At 34.7% G+C, this 19,521-nt stretch overlaps 3 protein-coding genes across 3 annotated transcripts; all 3 read left to right on the forward strand.

Annotated features, from left to right (window-relative positions):
• The first annotated feature begins 9,933 nt into the window (after window positions 1-9,933).
• LOC127103711 (probable plastidic glucose transporter 1) lies at window positions 9,934-10,624 on the forward strand. The gene is made up of 2 exons (XM_051040945.1): window positions 9,934-9,938; window positions 9,982-10,624. The coding sequence occupies exons 1-2, from the start codon at window positions 9,934-9,936 to the stop codon at window positions 10,622-10,624; spliced, it is 648 nt and encodes a 215-aa protein (XP_050896902.1).
• Window positions 10,625-12,255: 1,631 nt separating this feature from the next.
• Window positions 12,256-14,158, forward strand: LOC127103712 (fimbrin-5). Its single transcript, XM_051040946.1, has 4 exons — window positions 12,256-12,492; window positions 12,611-12,788; window positions 13,323-13,969; window positions 14,027-14,158. The coding sequence occupies exons 1-4, from the start codon at window positions 12,256-12,258 to the stop codon at window positions 14,156-14,158; spliced, it is 1,194 nt and encodes a 397-aa protein (XP_050896903.1).
• LOC127103713 (probable 26S proteasome non-ATPase regulatory subunit 3) lies at window positions 14,144-14,992 on the forward strand. The gene has a single exon (XM_051040947.1). It carries the CDS (start codon window positions 14,168-14,170, stop codon window positions 14,990-14,992), a length of 825 nt encoding a protein of 274 aa, XP_050896904.1. The 5' UTR covers window positions 14,144-14,167.
• The last annotated feature ends 4,529 nt before the right edge of the window (window positions 14,993-19,521 follow it).

A 19,521-nucleotide genomic window follows, 5' to 3' on the forward strand; every position in this document is an offset into this window, starting at 1 on the left:
TAGTGGAAAAAGATTTTAGCATTCTTGCCAAAGGATGGTGACACAAATTAAAAATAAAAAGCTCATAGGCTAATGTGGGAAAGATAGGAAATTATTAAATTACCAACCTAAACGATAATGGCCTTCGGGTGGAAGGAGTTCCTAGTCTTCTTGAAGTTATCTCCAATCATTTTGAGAATCAACTTAAATATGTTATTTTAGTTAGATCATATATTGAGAATCTTCCTTTTTTATCTCATAGTTCTTATATTACATATGTGTTGGATATATATTTAAGTGAAGAATAGGTTAAACAAGTTGTTTGTGACTATGATAGTTTTAAAAACCTGGGACCTTAAGATAATTTTTGTTTTTTAAAATATTTATGTTTTGAAATTAAAGGTGATTTTATGAGGTTATTTTTGGGGTTATAGAAGTTATTTAAAGGTTTTTATTTCACATTTATTGTGTTAATTTCTAAAGTGGTTAATCTACGCAGAGTGATTATTTTAGGCCTATTTTCTTAATATATTTCTAGGATAAAGTTTTGGAAAAATATGTTATTAATTAGGTGATAAATGAGTCTCAATCACCTTTTATAATGGTAAAATAAAATTTGGATGGTATTCTTGTGGAAAATGAGACAATGGATGATAAAAAAATGTTTAAATGCACTTTTGATCTCTCTAGTTTGATGTTTTTTAGCTTTTAGTTCCTCCATTTTAAAAACCAGCTTTTTTGATCCCTGAACTTTATTTTCCTTGAGATTTTCATGGTCTCCCTCCAGTTTTACTTATGTGACACTGATGATTAGGATTTTAAAAAAAAAAATTAATGACAAGGCAATGATGATTATGAGGATTTATTATTTAATATATTTTTATATAATTAATTAACTAATTATTTTTTGCATGCTTTAGGTGGTGAATTTACATTTCCAAATCATGAGAGGTTTCATCACTACAAAGTTAAAGCTGCATTCCATTGCTTTTATTTGTGGTTAAGAAAATTAAGATTTGCTTTGTTACCAAACATAATATTTGTTTTTATGTTAATCACATTATTCCTCATTTTAATTATGCAAATTAACGGATACTAATGAATTGAAACATGATGAAATATGATAACTTTAAATGCATTTGAGTTTTCTTAATAAAATCTTTAAAATTCTAGATGTAAAAAAAAACAAGTATATAATGTAACAAAAAGTAAATCTTTATATATTTTTATGAAGATCCAAAAAAACCTTAATGATCCAAATGTTTTGACCTAGATATGCAAAAGAAGCAACTTAGCATATGACATGAGATATGCATAAAGACAAGTAAAGTACATATAAACGTTTATAAAAGAAATTGGACAGGGATGAATGTTGGACATATGATGATCATAGGAAATCAAATTATTGATTTTATTCACTATATGCAGAGGAGTGATCTTTGAATGACCAGATGAAATCATCGTGTTGATGCAGATGGAAATAAACATGAAAAATGAACCATGCAATGCAAAAATAGGTAGGACAAAATTGGAGTATGACACTTAGCATGTGTAAAAGCTCTATATATTGTAAGAAGGTTCATGAGTTGGTCATATAAAATGTTCAAGTCACTTTTAGGGAAATTCTAATATGTAAGTTTACGGAGACAGGAGCAGGACAAGTGGTTAGACCGGATATGTATAAGTCATTGGTGCAATCTCTCTATCTCTTACCTATTTACTTTTCGTCGTGTATTTTCTTTCTATTGTATTTCCTTCTTTGTATTAATTAGTTGTTTTGTCTCTTTCGTTTGATTGTACCAACATAATGGTTTTCTAAATAAAATATTTTAAAATTTATTTTAAATTTTTGAATATCACAATTCACTCTCTTCTCCTCTTATGCTTGGAATAACTTGGTCTCGAGATAGGTATGTTTTTTTTTTTCTTTTTTGTTTTACGATTTATTAAAAAAACTAGTGATTGTTAGTTTTTTTTTATTTCTTTATTTTATTTTTATTTTATGATAGAAAAGGATTGTATGGCTATTTTAGAATTCTCATTCAAGAGCAAAAATATAAGACAATTTTTTTATAAAATTGGACTGATTTTTCAAAACACTAATAAAAGTTTTAGTTTTTTTATCCATCATTCATTTACTATATCTTTTCTAATTAAATTTATGAATTTTGGCACGACTAACATGTTATCCAAAGAAATAACTAGTTGAGGAATTATGATTAAATAATCCATGAATCATGGTTAATTTTAAGTATAGAGATATTTTATCTCTTCTAAATTTTATTCACTAGTGTTTCTCTCAACATGTATATTTTTAACTTTTATCATTGAATTAATTAAATAATTATGATTTGATATTGAGAGAGGTTAAGGTAAAATAGTATAGAGATTATCAAATTATACGTTGCTAATGTTGTTAACTATATGATAAAGTTAAAATTTCTTTTTATTTATAAAAAATAAAAAATATTATGATAAAAAATAAAATGAAAATTTAGTTAAATAATTAAAGTTAATGAAAACTATTTTATTGATGAGTAAATTTGAATAAAAAATAAATTGATTATCTGCTTTGATTTTTATTAATCTAATTAAAATTTGTCAGTAGCCTATTTTGGTGAGATTTTTTTTTATATTCATATGTATTTTTATCAAAAAAATTATAATACAAAAATGAGAGAGTGGTTTTTCTTTATTTTAATGCAAAATCCCATATTTTTATCTAAAATATAATATTTATTTTATGATAGAAAATGATTGTATTTAAAGAGCAATAATATAAGACATAACTTTCTCTGTAAAGTTGGACCGGTTTTTTAACACACTAATAACATGTACTTCTTAGTTTTTTATCCATCATTTATTTATTATAGATTTTCTGAATAAATTTAGGGATTTTGACAAGACTAAGATGTTATCCAAAGAAACAACTATCTGAAGATTTGTGATTAAATAATCCATCAATTATGGCTAATTTTAAGTATAAAAGTATATTATCTCTTTTTAATTTTAATTTTTTTAAATAATTCATTGGTGTTTCTTTCAATATGTATGCTTTTAATATTTTATAATGAATTAATTAAATATTGTGATTTTATATTCATAGAGGTTGAAGCAAAATAAGATAGAGATAATTTAAATCTGAAATAATGTTATGGTAATGTTCTTAACTATAAAATAAAGTTAAAATCATATTTTATTTATAACAAAATAAAAAATAATATAATAAAAAAATGAAATTAATTAATTAAAAATTATGAAATGATATTATTAATGAGTGACTTTCAATAAAAAAAATTAATTGATTATCTGATTTGATTTTCATTAATCTCATTAAGATATCTTCTAATTAAAATTTGTCATTAGCCCATTTATGTGAGAATTATACTTTTATATTTTTGTCAAAAATAATTGTAACAAAAACTTTATAATGCTAAAATGTGAGAGTGATCTTTTTCTTTTAATGCAAAATCCCCTATTTTAATCTAAAATACAATATTGCTCTTTACTCAAAATTTGATTAAAAATAAGAATATATTTAATTTTATTTGATCAGCTATTTGAATATTTTAGTTGATTTTTTCGTTAAAACAAATTTTAACAAAGAATAAATTAAATTAATTGGATTTTTAATTATGTAAACAAATTTTACTGATATAAATAGGAACCTTTATTCTTGGAAAAGGATACAATAAAAAAATCATTGAAGGAAAAACAAGTGAATTAAGAAAGTCTTAGGATAGGTATACTTTTTTTCTTTCTTGTTTTATAATTTACTCGAAAACTAATGATTGTTAGCTTTTCTGTATTTCTTATAACTTGTTTGTTTTTCATTATTATGATTCTCATGTTATTGCAACATATCAATACTTGAATGTTATATATATATATATATATATATATATATATATATATATATATATATATATATATATATATATATATATATATATATATATATATATATATATATATATATATATATATATATGATTTTTTTTAATTATAAAATATTTAAAATGAGAAATTATTTATAGAAGCTTATTTTAAGAGATATACTTTTAAAAATTGATATGATTGATCTCTCATGCTTATTCAAACTTTAGATTTAAATATTTTAAACATACACAAGTTTAAATAAATTATTTATATTGTTATAATAATTTTTTCAATGGTGTATAATAGTGATTGATCTCCCATGCTAATTTAATATATATAATTTAATTATTTATGTGTTTATTTAATTTAACAATGAGCGAAGAATACAAATGCAATGCACTAGGATGTGGCTGATCCTTCACATCTCTTAATGGTTTATATGGTCATCAAGGAGTTCACAAAGAAAAAGAACCAAAATAATGTTCAACATGCAATTGAATCTTTTCATCTGAAGTAGGTCTTAATATTCTTCAGGTGAAGGTACATGGCGGAAGAACATATCGTCCACCAGGAATTGATTTGAATCGTTTGCCTTAAAATATATTTAAAATTAAAATATTATATTTATGAATAATTATAATTTTATTTTATTGCAATTTATGAATTTTAGTTTTAGGAGTGATTGATATGTTTGTGCTGTTATATTCATATTAATATATAAATAAATAAAATAAAATATTATCAGTTTTATTTTGAATTTCTTAAATTTTATATATTCTTGATGATTCTTTGTACTTTTTAATCCAATTTAAATGGACTTTTTAACTTATTCAGATATTCTTTTTTTCTTACAAATATATATTAATAAAAAGTAACTACTATATAGTATATTGTAAATATTATATTAAATATAACTTTAAAAATGTATAACATGATATTTTTTTACAATAGAATAAAAGATTCATATCACTAGAACCCTTAAAATCATGATACAAATACATTTTGAATAAATATTAATATTTATGGTCACATTTATTATAAAAGTAATTCAAACCAAACCTAATATTAAAATGATGTTTATTGAAGTTCAAGGTTTAAAGATTATAACACCCACATATAATATATGTCTAGAATACATATTATACATAGCGTAATACTGGTACTGAAATACATAAGCGCCTAACAGCAATAATGTACATATTACATGCCTAAAAGAAAATGCTACATGGTACTAAATATACATAAAGGTGCCCAAAATAAAACTAGGAACTAGATCATTGTAGAATGATCTCAAAAAAATATCTACACAGCGGAAAAGTCATCCAAAACATCAGGTAACCAAGACATCACTCTATCTTGTCCTTACCATTTGCCTGCTCAAAACTACCTGAAAAATAATCAACAACATGGGGTGAGATAATAATCCCAGTGGGTTCCCTATCTTATGGGTCCACTCGGCTCTACATGGTTTTCTAATCAATATCCAACTTAAATCAACAAGGGAAGGAAGACTTAAGCGATGGGGAAAAGTCTCGTAATGTATGGCAAAATGCTCCCGAGTTCCCAAAACTCAAATAAGTCACTATTCAGATTCATGAAACATCAATCACTGAGCGGACCTACGTCTAGGGAAAGCCCAGTTCATGCATGCTCGTATGATTCGACTTTCGCGGTGGATATCGGGTCCTCTATGAGTTCCAAACTCAATCCAAGCGACTGTCACACGTATGGGACTCTAACCCACTTAGGGTATCTATCATCGTATGGGCCTCTAACCCACTTCGATGTCCACCTATCCCCCATGTCCTCCATGGTTGGGGCTCAAACTCAATTGAGGCACGAATCATTGGAGTCACATCCTATTGCTTACTCATCTAAGCATCTCAAATAGGGATGTACATCATCAAGGATAAAATATTTTGAATACGTGATTAGTTCCATAAAATATAACTAAATTCATAAATCACTGGTGACTTTATTCACCAATATAATACAACCATAACACATGTTCCATACAAAGCGTCTCACTCTCAGCTATAGCAACCATTCATTCACAACCTTCACATAGGCAGCATACGAACAAATGTCGCTTTCTAATGTTATCTAAGTTATGAGTCTAACTTATAGCCTAAAATGATCACTAGGTTAACTCACTTGATTCAACAGGTAATTCTCACATTTAATATTGATTCAATACAAGTATAACATGACAAGTGATTAATAGTTGATGCAATACATTGAGGAACATCAAAGAAATGAAGTTTGAAGGTTTAGGCATGAGCCAATCGATTGGTTAGGGAGGCCCAATCGATTAGTCTATCTCACGTTTCTATTTTTCAAAGAATGCAAAGGATCAATCGATTGATGCTGAGTGTCAATCGATTGACAACTGAACGAATTTTCAATTTTCAAAGTCAGTAAGTTCATGCAATTGATTGGAGTCCACTGTCAATCGATTAGCCCTACAAAAATTTCATTTCCTTCAAAATAGAAAAACCATACAATCGATTGTTACTAAGGACCAATCGATTGGTCCCAAACATTTTCACTTCTTCATAACTCAGAAACTCCATTCAATCGATTGGTCTGGAAAGGACTCCAGAACCAATCGATTGGGCCTTGCACAAAATACAGTTTCTTCTGCACAACAACATAGTTTTCAACCTGCATATATTTGTTTCATTTCTAGCAACCAATCTCTTATCATAATCATAAAAACACATCAAAAACACTTTCAAAGCAACAACCATGTCATCATATCACATGAATCCAGTAAATACAAGAACACATATAGAAGTATCATCAATGGAGATTCACATGATTCATAGAGAAACTCATCATAATATCATTTATCTTACTATCAATTCCATGCTTTATCAAACCCTAACTTCTAAATCTAAAGTTCTACCTAGAACCCACCTTAAAAATGGAAGAGGAGGTTGAAGAAGATGATGAGATGAGATGGTGATGAAGTGATGATGGATTCCAAGTTTGTTTCCTCCTTCTTCTTTCCACTAGCTTGCTTTCTTCTTATTCCTCCAAGCTTCTTCCTTTTTCTAAGTTCCCTTATTTTCTCCCAATTTCTTTCTCTACTAATGTTTCTACTGATAACTAGAGGAAAATGAAGTGGTACATAAGGTTGGTAGGTATCGGATAGAAAACATGTGGCCACCATTTGCCATTAGGAATATATGATTAGAAAAGATTATTAGTAGTAGCAAATATCCCAAGTGATACTACACTTTTAATATTTGTCCTACTAGAGCAACTGACCCATTATTAGTGTTACCAATATGTCCCAACTAATAAAAGGTTAGTCCCACATAATATTAATTAAGTCAATCTGAATTCACTATTTACTCTATTTATCCCAACTGATAACTTTTAGAGCACATGGGAACTCAGTTGATCTCAATTAATAGGAATTTGAGTATTTTAGGAAATACGGGGTATTACATCCTCCCCCTTAAAATAAAATTCGTCCCCGAATTTAAATATTACCTGGAAGATATAAAGGTAACCTTCTCGCATTTCAGACTCCAATTCCCAGGTAGCATCGCCCGGATATGATTCATCTCACCGAACCTTAACAAGAGGGATCTCCTTATTCCTCAATACCTTAATTTCCCGTCCTACAATACGACTTTGTATGGGTTTGAAAGTTAGGTCTGCTTCTACTTCTATTGAATCTGGAAGAATAGGCTGAAGAGAATCTGGAATGAACTTTCGAAGTTGAGATATGTGAAAAACATCATGCATTTCTGATAGAGAAGGTGGTAAGGCTAATTTGTAAGCTACTTCATCAATCCTCTCTATAATATGGTATGGTCCTACGTATCTCGGACTTAACTTCCGTGACTTAAACGGTCCCTTCAGTCTCAATCTCAGAGTCACCTTTAGAAATACATGATCACCATCATTAAATTCTAATGGTCTTCTTCTGTGATCTGCGTAACTCTTTTGGTGATCTTGTGGTTTCTTTATCTTATCACGAACCATCCTTATCTTTTTCGTAGTATCTTGAATAATCTTCCGTCCTAAGATTCTTTCTTCACCAACTTCCATCCAACATAAAGGTGTTCTACATTTCCGTCCATGCAAGGCTTCATAAGGAGCCATCCTGATACTTGCATGGTAACTATTGTTGTATGCGAATTCAATCAATGGTAAGAGCTCCTTCCAATTTCCTCCACTTTCAAGTGCACAGGCTCTTAACATATCCTCCAGTGTATGTATCGTCCTCTCAGTTTGACCATTCGTTTGAGGATGATTAGACGTACTCAAACACAACTTCAATCCCATAGCTTGTTGAAATTCCCTCTAAAATCTTGAAGTAAACTTTGGGTCTCTATCAGATGCAATACTGGTTGGGACACCAAGTAGTCTTACGATTTCTGAAATGAACAACCGTGCCAGATGACTTGCCTTGTAAGTAGTTTTCACGGTAAATAAGTGCATGGACTTAGTTAACCGATCCATAACCACCCATATTGAATCATAACCACCTTGGGTCCGAGGTAACTCTACTGCAAAATCCATTGAAATACTATCCCATTTCCAAACTAGAATCTCTAAAGGTCGCAATAAACCACATGGCTTCTGATGTTCAATCTTTACTTCCTGGCACACTATGCACTCCAACACATATTCTGCAATATCCTTTTTCATTCCAGGCCACTAGTAGTCGTTCTTTAAGTCTGGATACATCTTCAATGAACCTGGATGTATGGTAAACACCCCCTTGTGGGCTTCCTCTAAAACTTTTCTTTTCAGATCAACATCATTTGGGACACAAATCCTTTGATTAAAAAGAACAACTCCATCTGGTGATTGAGTGAAACCTGGTTGAGTCGACATCTCTTGCAACTTCTCATCTATCATTTGTCCTTGCTGGATTTCTTCCTTTAGGTTAGAAGTAAAATTCAAATTTCCCATTATCACACCATTCTGCATCCAATTAAACTGAAGGTTAAGATCTCGGAACTTTTCCAACAATGCATATTCTAACATCATTAACTCAGCTTTATGCATCTCTTTTCGACTTAAGGCATCTGCAACCTTATTCGCTTTCCCTGGGTGATACTTAAGCTCAAAATCAAAATCTTTCAAATACTCCATCCATCTCCTCTGTCTCATGTTAACCTCTTTCTGGTCAAATAAGTATTTCAAACTCTTATGGTCACTAAACATCTCAAAACATACTCCATACAAGTAATATCGCCACACCTTCAATGTAAAAACAACAGCAGCTAATTCAAGATCATGAGTCGGATAGTTCTCTTCATGAGTCTTCAACTGACGAGAGGCATATTCTACAACTTGACCACTCTGCATTAACACCCCTCCTAATCCTTTCTTATAGGCATCACAAAATACTTCATAAGACTTACTAGGATCAGGGATGATTAAAACAGGGGCAGTTGTTAGTTTTTCCTTCAAACTCATGAAACTCTGCTCACACTTCGAATCCAATTTAAAAGATTTTTCCTTTCGGGTAAGTGTAGTCATTGGTAAAGCTAATTGAGAAAACCCTTTAATAAATCTTTGATAGTAACCTGTCAAACCTAAGAAACTTCTGACTTCAGAAGCATTCTTCGGTCTTTCCCAATTAATAACTGCTTCGACTTTAGATGGATCTATTGATACTCCTCCTTGTGATATGACATGACCAAGAAACCTCAATTCGTTAATCTAAAATTCACACTTACTTAACTTGGCAAAAAGTTGCTTCTCTTGTAGTACTGACAGAACGGTCCTTAGATGTTCTCCGTGCTCTTGTGGAGTACGAGAATAAATAAGGATGTTGTCAATAAAGATCACCACGAACTGGTGTCATACCCCAATTTTGACCCTGAAAATTTTTCCCCATCAATCACTCGTTTGCATTCTTTCTTCATTCACCTTCATATCCTTCGTATCCTTCATTCATGTTCATATTTACTATTTCATATTTTTTACGTTTTTCACATTCCAAATTTGCATTCATATTTTCTTCATTCACATTGAAAAAATTCCATTCATATTGAAGGAATTCTACATACTCATTCATATTTCATTTATTTCGTTCATTCAATCATGATGTGGCATATGAACAAAGCATCTTATCACATGAATATATGGAAGATTTTCACGCGAGGAACTTGGCTTTCAGGGAAACTCGTCCATTGAGGGACTTGTTGTTAGTATATTTATTGCTGGCGCGTTTATTGGGAGCATAAACACTGGTTCTTTGGTTGACAAACTTGGTTGTCGCCTCACTTTTCAAATTGATGTCATACCCTTGATCCTTGGCGCAATAATAAGTGCAAATGCCCGCTCCTTGGATGAGATACTTTGGGGAAGGTTTCTTGTTGGTCTTGGTATAGGTGTGAATGTTGTTCTTGTTCCGATATATATATCTGAGGTTGCTCCAACAAAATATAGGGATTCCCTAGGGTCCTTATGTCAAATTGGTACCTGTCTTGGTATTATTGCATCACTATCTCTTGGAGTTCCTTCTGAGAATGATCCACACTGGTGGAGGACAATGTTGTATATTGCAAGCATCCCTGGTTTTATTGTTGGCCTAGGTATGCAATTTGCTGTTGATAGCCCACGCTGGCTTTGCAAGGCTGGGAGAATAAATGATGCAAAAAAAGTAATACGGGAGCTTTGGGGAGCATCTGAAGTTGAGGGTGCAATTGAAGAATTTCAATCTGTCAGCAAGAATGATGGTAGTGATTTGGACAGCAGATGGTCACATTGGAAAGTTCACTTGGAGGATTGAGAATTTCACAAGGTTGAAGGATTTACTGAAAAAGAGGAAAATTACGGGTCTTTGCATTAAGAGTAGAAGGTTTCAGATTGGTAATAGGGACTGTCGTCTTATTATTTATCCCCGAGAGAATGGAGGACAAATCTGTCACCAAGGAATCTCAGAACCGCTACTCTAAAGCTGCAAAGGATTGGGGTTGGTGTGAATTTGTGACGCTTACTAGTCTATTTGATCAAGATTCAGGTTTTCTTATCCAAGACACTGTCATTTTCTCAGTTGAAGTTCTTATATTGAAAGAGACATCAATAATGCAGGATTTTGCTGAGCATGATTCTGAGTTAAACAACAACAGTTCCCTTCTTGATAGTTCTGGGAAAAGAAGTTCATTTTCATGGAAAGTGGAAAATTTCCTTTCTTTTAAGGAAATAATGGAGACTCGAAAAATCTACAGTAAATTCCTTCCGGCAAAAATGGATGCAAATTCTGAGTTGTACAATGCCGTAATTTACCAATTCAGAAAATCACTTCCTCTCTCTGGTTGTTTTACTGCTGGATCTTTCTCATTGTCCGTCATCGTCAGCTTAAAAAAGGCTGCTTAACTGCTTCTTTATCTCCTGCAAAATCAGAGTATTACTTTTGCACATTCATCATCTTCTAAGTTCTTAGAAGCGGAGATGACAAGTCGAGTAAAGGAAGATAAGAAAAAATGAACGAATCATTCAAGGTCTCCTCAAACTTACACAGAATCGAAGATGCATTAATTGCAATAGCTTGGGACCGCAATATGTATGCACAAATTTCTGGACGTTTGTTTGCACAAGCTGTAGTGGAATACATCGAGATTTTACTCATAGAGTAAAATCAGTTTCCATGGTTAAATTTACTGCACAAGAAGTTAGTGCACTTAAAGAAGGAGGAAATCAGCATGCAAAAGAAATATTCTTTAAGGAGTGGGATCCGCAAACTCATTCTTTACCTGATAGCAAACAGCGGACAGGCTGTTAATGGCTCAGGAATCACACAGAGAACGGCGTCTTCCGGTAGTGTGGCATCCAGTAATGGAACCCAAACAGAAGTTAAGCTTGAGACTATCAGGAGCCTTATTAATTTTGATGATATTCCTGAACCACCTTTTGCTCCAGCAATTCCTCAAATCACACCAGTTACCGTGGTTCAACTTGCGAATCCAACAAGTTCTGGCGATAGCAATTGGGCCTCCTTTGATGTTGCACCTGTGGTAAAAGCATATCAGGGTCTTTCAAATGTAAATTCGCTTGAATCTATGTTGTCCCAGTTGTCTGTTCCATCATCCTTACCTGCTCACGTTTCTGGAGCCCAAGGGCCTTTGGCAGGATCAGCTCCAGCTGCGGGCAACTTCACAACTTTCCCAGCCAGTGTTGCTTCATTAACACCTCCTGGATTGACAACGGCATCACCTTTCAATAATGCAGGCCCGTGGCATAGTTTGCAGTATCAGCAACCGCAACCTTTGTTCACATCTACTGTTGGCCAACCTACTATTCAACAATCTACCCCACCAGTAAATGAAGCTTCCATATGATTGGGTTCCTTCAATACTTCCAATCCAGATCTTCCGAATTGGACAGTTTGTTATTCTTAGTGTACCAGGAGAATTTACAACAATGGCTGGGAGACGGCTCCGTGATGCAGTGAAGACAGTGCTAAGTGGTGACAAAAGCTTTGGTAGCAACATTCATGTTGTTATAGCAGGGTTGACCAATGCTTATTCACAGTATGTGACCACATACGAGGAGTTGAGGTTATACCATCTCAAACATTTGCAGTATCATTTGCTTCATTTAACGGAACAAATCTTCCATCAAACCTTAATTTTCTCACCCATGAAACAGAATCCAGTGGTAATTCAAAGTCTGCCTGATGCCGCACGACAAGGATATCAGGCTGCAAGTACACCTCATACTGTTCAGCAGAGGACTTACTCAAACTACTGACATTTCGGTTACCGGGATTATCAAGGGAGATAATGCAGATTCACAGGATGCCAAAAACAGTTACCATTATAGAGATGATGTGCAAAGGTCTCCAAGGGCTTTTATGTTATCGAATGATTTCAATATGAAGAATGATTCACTTGCTCAGGACAAGCCTTTAAAGCAAAGGTTGGGTCTGGAGGGCCGATTGAGATATGATCGTGGTAATCATCAAGACCATGAACAAAATGACAGAATAAATGGAGATAAACCCGATTCCCCATTCCATGAAAGGGCAGCCGTGATGATGATGATACAAGGCCTTGGTTCAAATGATTTCTGTTGATTTTCTCTTTGAGAGATGTTAGCCAGTTAAATGAAATGTGATGCGATATTTGGGAAGGTCGTGTTACCAATTGGCTATTTGTCTTGGCTTTCACATATCCATGATGATGTTACCGGTATCGGTCAATGCTGTTTCATTGGAAATGTTTTGGCACTTCCAAGATAACACTCATGCAGCGAGTTTGATTTACCTGTTATGACTGCGGTGACTGGATGATTGGTTGGCGCAACTCTCAACTCTGTTTCTGTTATGGATTCCAAACTTCGAATTGCTAACAGTTGAATTAGCTGGTTTGGTAATTGCACCAAAATAAGTTGTCGCTCTGGAACTCGTACACCGAATCAAGCTCATGTGTAGTGGATTCTTCATCAGCATTATGACCATGAGTAACTACTATGTTTTACATCCATAGATGCACAGACATCTCGGGAAGAAAGATGCTTCAGACTCTGGATTAACAGTCTTGGAATTGTTACTTACGTCAATAATGTTTTCGAGGATGTCAGAAATGGATGGGTTCTATTAGAAGTTCTTGATAAGGTTTCACCTGGATCTGTCAACTGGAAGCAGGCAATAAAGCCTCCTATAAAGATGCCATTTCGAAAAGTGGAGAATTGCAACCAAGTTATAAAAATTGGGAAGGACCTTAACTTTTCCTTGGTAAATATTGCTGGTAATGATATTGTACAAGGGAATAAGAAGCTCTTACTAGCATTTATGTGGCAGCTTATGCGATTTACCATGCTTCAACTTCTGAGAAACTTAAGATCATACTCCCAAGGTAAAGAGATTACAGATGTTGATATATTAAACTGGGCAAACAACAAAGTGAAGAAAGCTGGAAGAACGTCTCAAATGGAGAGTTTCAAGGATAAAAATCTTTCCAATGGTATTTTCTTCCTTGAGCTTTTGAGCGTTGTAGAGCCAAGAGTGGTCAACTGGACTCTAGTTACTAAAGGGGAGACTGATGATAACAAGAAGTTAAATTCAACATATATCATCAGTGTCACCCGAAAACTCGGATGCTCCATTTTCCTGTTACCTGAGGACATTATAAAGGTAAACTAGAAGATGATACTTACTTTATCTGCTAGCATCATGTACTGGAGTCTGCAGAATTCTGAAGAAAACTCCCCAGAGGCATCGCCCGTAGCTTCAGGAGACAGTGAACATGAAACGAATTTAGTTAATGAGGTATCCGATTTAGCCATTGATGATAATGCTTCAGTGAAAGTCAGCTCTCCTTAAGTTGGCAATATGGAATCTCCGCCGACATTAAAAAAGGAAGCCTGTTCCTCAGCTAGCATTGACCGGCTCAAGAACTTGAATAGAAAAACTGTTAATGTTATAGCCTCAAGACTGTACTTTTATTACTCATATAGCTATGAGCTTACTGGAGATCTTGCTGAAATTCATGGAAACCTCTTTCAGTTGCACAGGATTGCTACCCTACGCCATGATGAACTTGGTCAAGAAACACTTCTTAATCTGTTACTACGTAACTACCTCCACTATAACCTATATGATCAAGCAGAGAAGCTGAGGTCTAAGGCTCCGCGATTTGAGGCACATTCAAACCAACAGTTTTGTCGCTATCTCTTCTACCTTGGGAAAATTTGGACTATTCAGTTGGAGTATACCGATGAAAAGGAGTCTCTCGTGCAAGCTGCTCGTAAAACACCAGTTACAACACAGGGTTTTCGAATTCAGTGTAACAAGGGGGCCATTATAGTTCATTTACTATTAGGAGAAATTCCTGAGAGGACTATCTTCGTGCAGAAAGGAATGGAGAAAGCTTTGAGGCCATACTTTGAACTTACCAATGATGTGAGGATTGGTGATTCAGAGCTATTTCAGAATGTTGCAGAGAAGTATGCTACCACTTTCAAGACAGACTGGACCAATAATTTGATTGTTCGACTGCGTCATAATGTTATTAGGACTGGTTTGTGCAACATCAGTATATCATATTCTCGCATCTCGCTGGCTGATGTAGCTCAGAAGTTGAGGTTGAGCTCTGCAGATCCCATTGCTGATGCAGAAAGCATTATGTCAAAGGTTACCGTAGTGAATCCAAGTTAACGATATCGTGCCCGAACAGGCCCTGCGACATTGGTTTAGCACACAGTTAGTTGAGTTGTAATTAAAACATTTTCAAAAATTCAGTGGTAAATGCAATTGTTACTAACACAAAGGTTAACGTGAGGAGAGGGACCACAAGCTGGAATAAGGACAAAGTTCCAAACGTCTTCCGTACAGACACTTCCCACTACTCTGAGAAAACACATCAACATAGAAGAGAGGAGATGAGTCATATATAAGAGAGACCACTGTTCATACAGAGGAAGAACGGAAAAACCCTAAGTTTGGAGAGCCGCCACTATTCCCCCACCAGGAAGGGCGAATTCTGAAAAAACAAAAAGAGTCGCTATTGTTCACTAAGAAGGAAGGAAGGTTTCTGCCAAAAAACAAAAAGCGTAGGACGAACGGGAGCTCAGAAGAGACGAACAAGAAGAAAGGAAACGTTAGGGGAAAACGTTCAGGCGAAACGCTTACCTACATTCGCCGGTCGAGCTCGCCGCAACCGGTTAGCTTCCTTTCCAAGCTTTATTTCTATGTTTCGATTCTGCTTTACATCCTTCTGAGAGAACCATGGTTGTGTTCCAATTTGATTTCATTGAAGCCTCCATGTTTGATTTAGCATTACCGTCGCCTGTTTGCTTGTGATGTTATCTTGCTGTAAAATTTTGATGTTCAAAATGGAAAGAAAACTGATCTCTGGTTATCCGTCGCTACTGTTTTCAACTTTGTGTTTTATTTAAAAGGTTTGGTGCTTCCTTTGTTATGTTATGTATTAGCATTTGAAACCATATGACAAGGATGCCTATCTGGCGGAGTTGGTAAAAGGATGCTTTAGCAAGCTCCTAGTCCTGGGTTCAATACCCGTGTGCGCCATATTTGATTTTTGCAACACTTTAATTTCTATTTCACATTTTTTTTAATCCCCTCATAATGTTTACCCCTTTTATTTATTTTAATTGTTAAACATCGATTTTAATTTATGGTTTCAACAATTCCCATGTTGTTTATCCATGATTATTTTTATCGATACATGGATGGTATTTCGCCGCGTTTTGATTAATCACATATGACATTTCAATTATTGTCAATATGTGCAAACCGGCTTTGAGCACATTATCTAGATTTCTTGTTTGCTTTTCAATTTCCATCAGCCTTGCACGTCATTGCGTTATGCAACTTTGATTCGCATCCTCGCATCCCGATTTTTATCCGTGCACGTCCCGATGTTGTTTCTTTCAATTAAATTTTTGAGTGTTTTGTATATATAACTTGTCGTGTTATTTATTTTCTTCACATGGCTTACTCTTGGGCCTTCTTACAATGAGACAACTCTCTTGCACTTACACTCATACATCGCATTGTTTGTTGTTTGAGCCCGATTTAATTATTCCATTATTTTGAATCCCCATTTGAAAAAATGTACCCCACTCCCCCGATGTGTAATAATTTTACTTTTTTATTTCTTTATTGCTTGACTGTTTAGTTAGCTACTAACACAAAAATAAAATCAACCATTTCCAAAAGATCAAAAATAAGACTCGGCCCAATGTCGGGTATTTTCTCAATAAAAAAATCAATCCATTTCTTCCTCCCATTCTATTCCATTTCTTTCAAATCTTCATCAAATGCTTGATCCAACGTCAAGCCATTTTTCATAATAAAAACTCAAAAAATATTAATTCATATTTAAGACCTTTTCAATAAAGATGGAAATGGAACGTGGTGGATACCACGCACTCCTGAGACTAGGGTTCGAGATGGATGTCTCGCCTATCCTAGATCTCGCCATCATCCAAATTTATCTATTATGTTTCTCTCAAACACTCATTCCAATTTCTCTTAAACGTCCATCAATGCTTGATCTAGTGTCAAGTCATTTTCACAACAAAACTCAAAGTACTTAATTCCTATCTAAACACTTTTCAATAAAGATGGAAATGGAACATGGTGGATACCGTGCACTTCTGAGATTAAGATTCGAGGTGGATGCCTCGCCTATCTTAGCTCTCGCTATCATTTAAAATTGTCAATGCGGTTTCTTCAAACCCTTTCTTAATCAAACCTCAAAAACACTTAATTCTTATTAAACATTTTTGCAAATAAGATGGAAATGGAACGTGGTGGATACCACGCACTCCTGAGACTAGGATTCGAGATGGATGTCTCGCTCATCCAAGTTCTCGCCATTACTCAAAACACTTCAAACCAATCAATTTCTTTTCTCGCCGCCGTGCGATTGACTCTTAAACCTTTTCTCAAATGAAAGGTACTTTGTGTCAAAACAATGCAAAGAAATGTTTCTCCACCTATTTTGGGTAGTCCAACATTGTTTTCGTCGATTTGACACAAAGTAGCTTCCGCTAAAATCGACCAACAAACAAACATTTTTCTACCCAGAACTACGTAAACCTTGATTTCTCTGTTGAGATACGTAGGAGCAGGATTTATAAATCTTGTCAGGTCCACTAATAAAAAACTTAGGTTTAGTCCTTCGTCGAAAATCCAAAAATATTTTTCTCTCATCCTTTCTTTCTCACTTAATAAATTAAAAGCCTAACATTTCAAACGAACACTAACGCACACAACTAACCTAACGGTTCCCGTTGAGTACAACTGACGTGAGGGGTGCTAATACCTTCCCCTTGCGTAATCGACTCCCGAACCCTGATTTGGTTGCGACGACCAATATCATTGTCGTTCTTTCTTGGGTTTTATCTATATTTCCCATTTCCTTTTTAGGAATAAATAAAGTTCGGTGGCGACTCTGTTCAGTCCATTATTGCAAGCGTACGATTGCGCGTCGCTAGGTCATGTTCTCACATTTTTCATCGAGGTACGACAGATGGCGACTCTGTTGGGGACATAGCCTTTCCCTAAGTGAGTCAAGCCTAGTTATGACGCTTGTGTGCCTTTGTTTGTTTAATTGTATGGCTCTTCCTTATTTATTGCTTTTATTATCTTTATTCTTATATGGATATATTTGTTGTATATTGTGTTGGGTACTTGGATATTTGATTGCAAACCATGTGGGAAAGACTCTACACCCGAGTCTAGAGTGGAAAAAAACATAAGATAGGATGATGGTTGAGTAGTACAGACTCCCGAGGTGAATACTTCGTAAGAGTCGGTACGAGAACCTCACTTAGAGTAGATCCTTTTGCAAATATTGTCGCCCGAGGTGTATACCTCGTAAGATTCGATGTTTCAAAGGGGCCCATGACTCTAAGAACCTTTTAGAACATTGAACCTTTGGCCAACTAGAAATGATGGTTGCATAGTATGGATTCCCGAGGTGAATACTTCGTAAGAATCGATACGAGAACTTCGCTCAGAATAGATTCTCTATATGGAGTTGGAGATCGGAAAGTATTTTCCGTAAGCATCAAACATTCTTTTGAATCCATGACTCTGAGTACCCTGTCTAGAACCAAGTCGATGGTTGCGTAGTATAGACTCCCGAGGTGAATACTTCGTAAGAGTCGGTACGAGAACCTCACCCAGAATAGATTCCCTTTATGGAGTTGACGACCGAAAAGTATTTTCCGTAAGCGTCAAACATTCTTGTGAATCAATGACTCTAGGGATCCTTTGTAACAAAGCCCTAGATCATACCTGGTGAGAACCTATTCTTGGAAAGCAATCAGATTCATCAGTACCTCAGACTTTTTGAACCCGTGTATTGAGAAAAAAAACAAATATGCATGGCTTGCATTGCATTGCATTCACATTCCATTGCATCTGCATCTCATCATAATGCATGTCATTTTCCAGACAAAATACAAAAAAAAACTCATCCATCCTTTGTCCATGACTCAGCAAAATGATTCTTGACACGCGTTTAGAACAAGGAACCATGTCTCAAGAGATGATAGACGAGCTAAGGAAAGGTCAAGAAGCATTGAAGGAGGAACTCAATCTTTTGAAGAGCCAAGTGGGATGGGTCGTGGAAACCCTGCAAGCCTTATTGAGGAAAGAGGGTCATCCCATACCCATTGCTACAACAGAGGGAGCTACTACTCCACATCCATCTGATGTTACCCCAAGTTAAGGGAAATTCTATATGGAAACTCCTCACCTACTAGCATATGGACCTCCCTCAGGATGTCATCATCAACATCCTCTGACTATTCCTCCTCAAAATCACCAAAGTCATGTTCAAAGCAAAAATCAGAATCAGAACAAGGGGAACAAAAATCACAACGACCCAATTCTGGTGCCATATAGCAAGCTCTACCCACAACTGATCCAGAATACTTTGGTGACCCCTTGAGCTCTCACACCTGCGTCACCATACCTGCCATGGTACAATCCAAATGCAACATGTGAATTCCATAAAGGGGCAGTGGGACATAACCTAGATTCTTGCTTAGCGTTGAAAGCCTTGGTACGAGAGCTGATTAACAAAAAGAGCTTAGTATTTGAAGAAGATCACCCGAAGGTCAAGTGCGAATACCATACTGGAACAATGGGGCATTCCATCGAGGAATGCAAGAGTTTTAAGTTTAAGCTGCAAAGGTTGATTGACATTA

Source organism: Lathyrus oleraceus, chromosome 7 (assembly GCF_024323335.1).
Source record: "Lathyrus oleraceus cultivar Zhongwan6 chromosome 7, CAAS_Psat_ZW6_1.0, whole genome shotgun sequence".
NCBI classification, from domain to species: domain Eukaryota; kingdom Viridiplantae; phylum Streptophyta; class Magnoliopsida; order Fabales; family Fabaceae; genus Lathyrus; species Lathyrus oleraceus.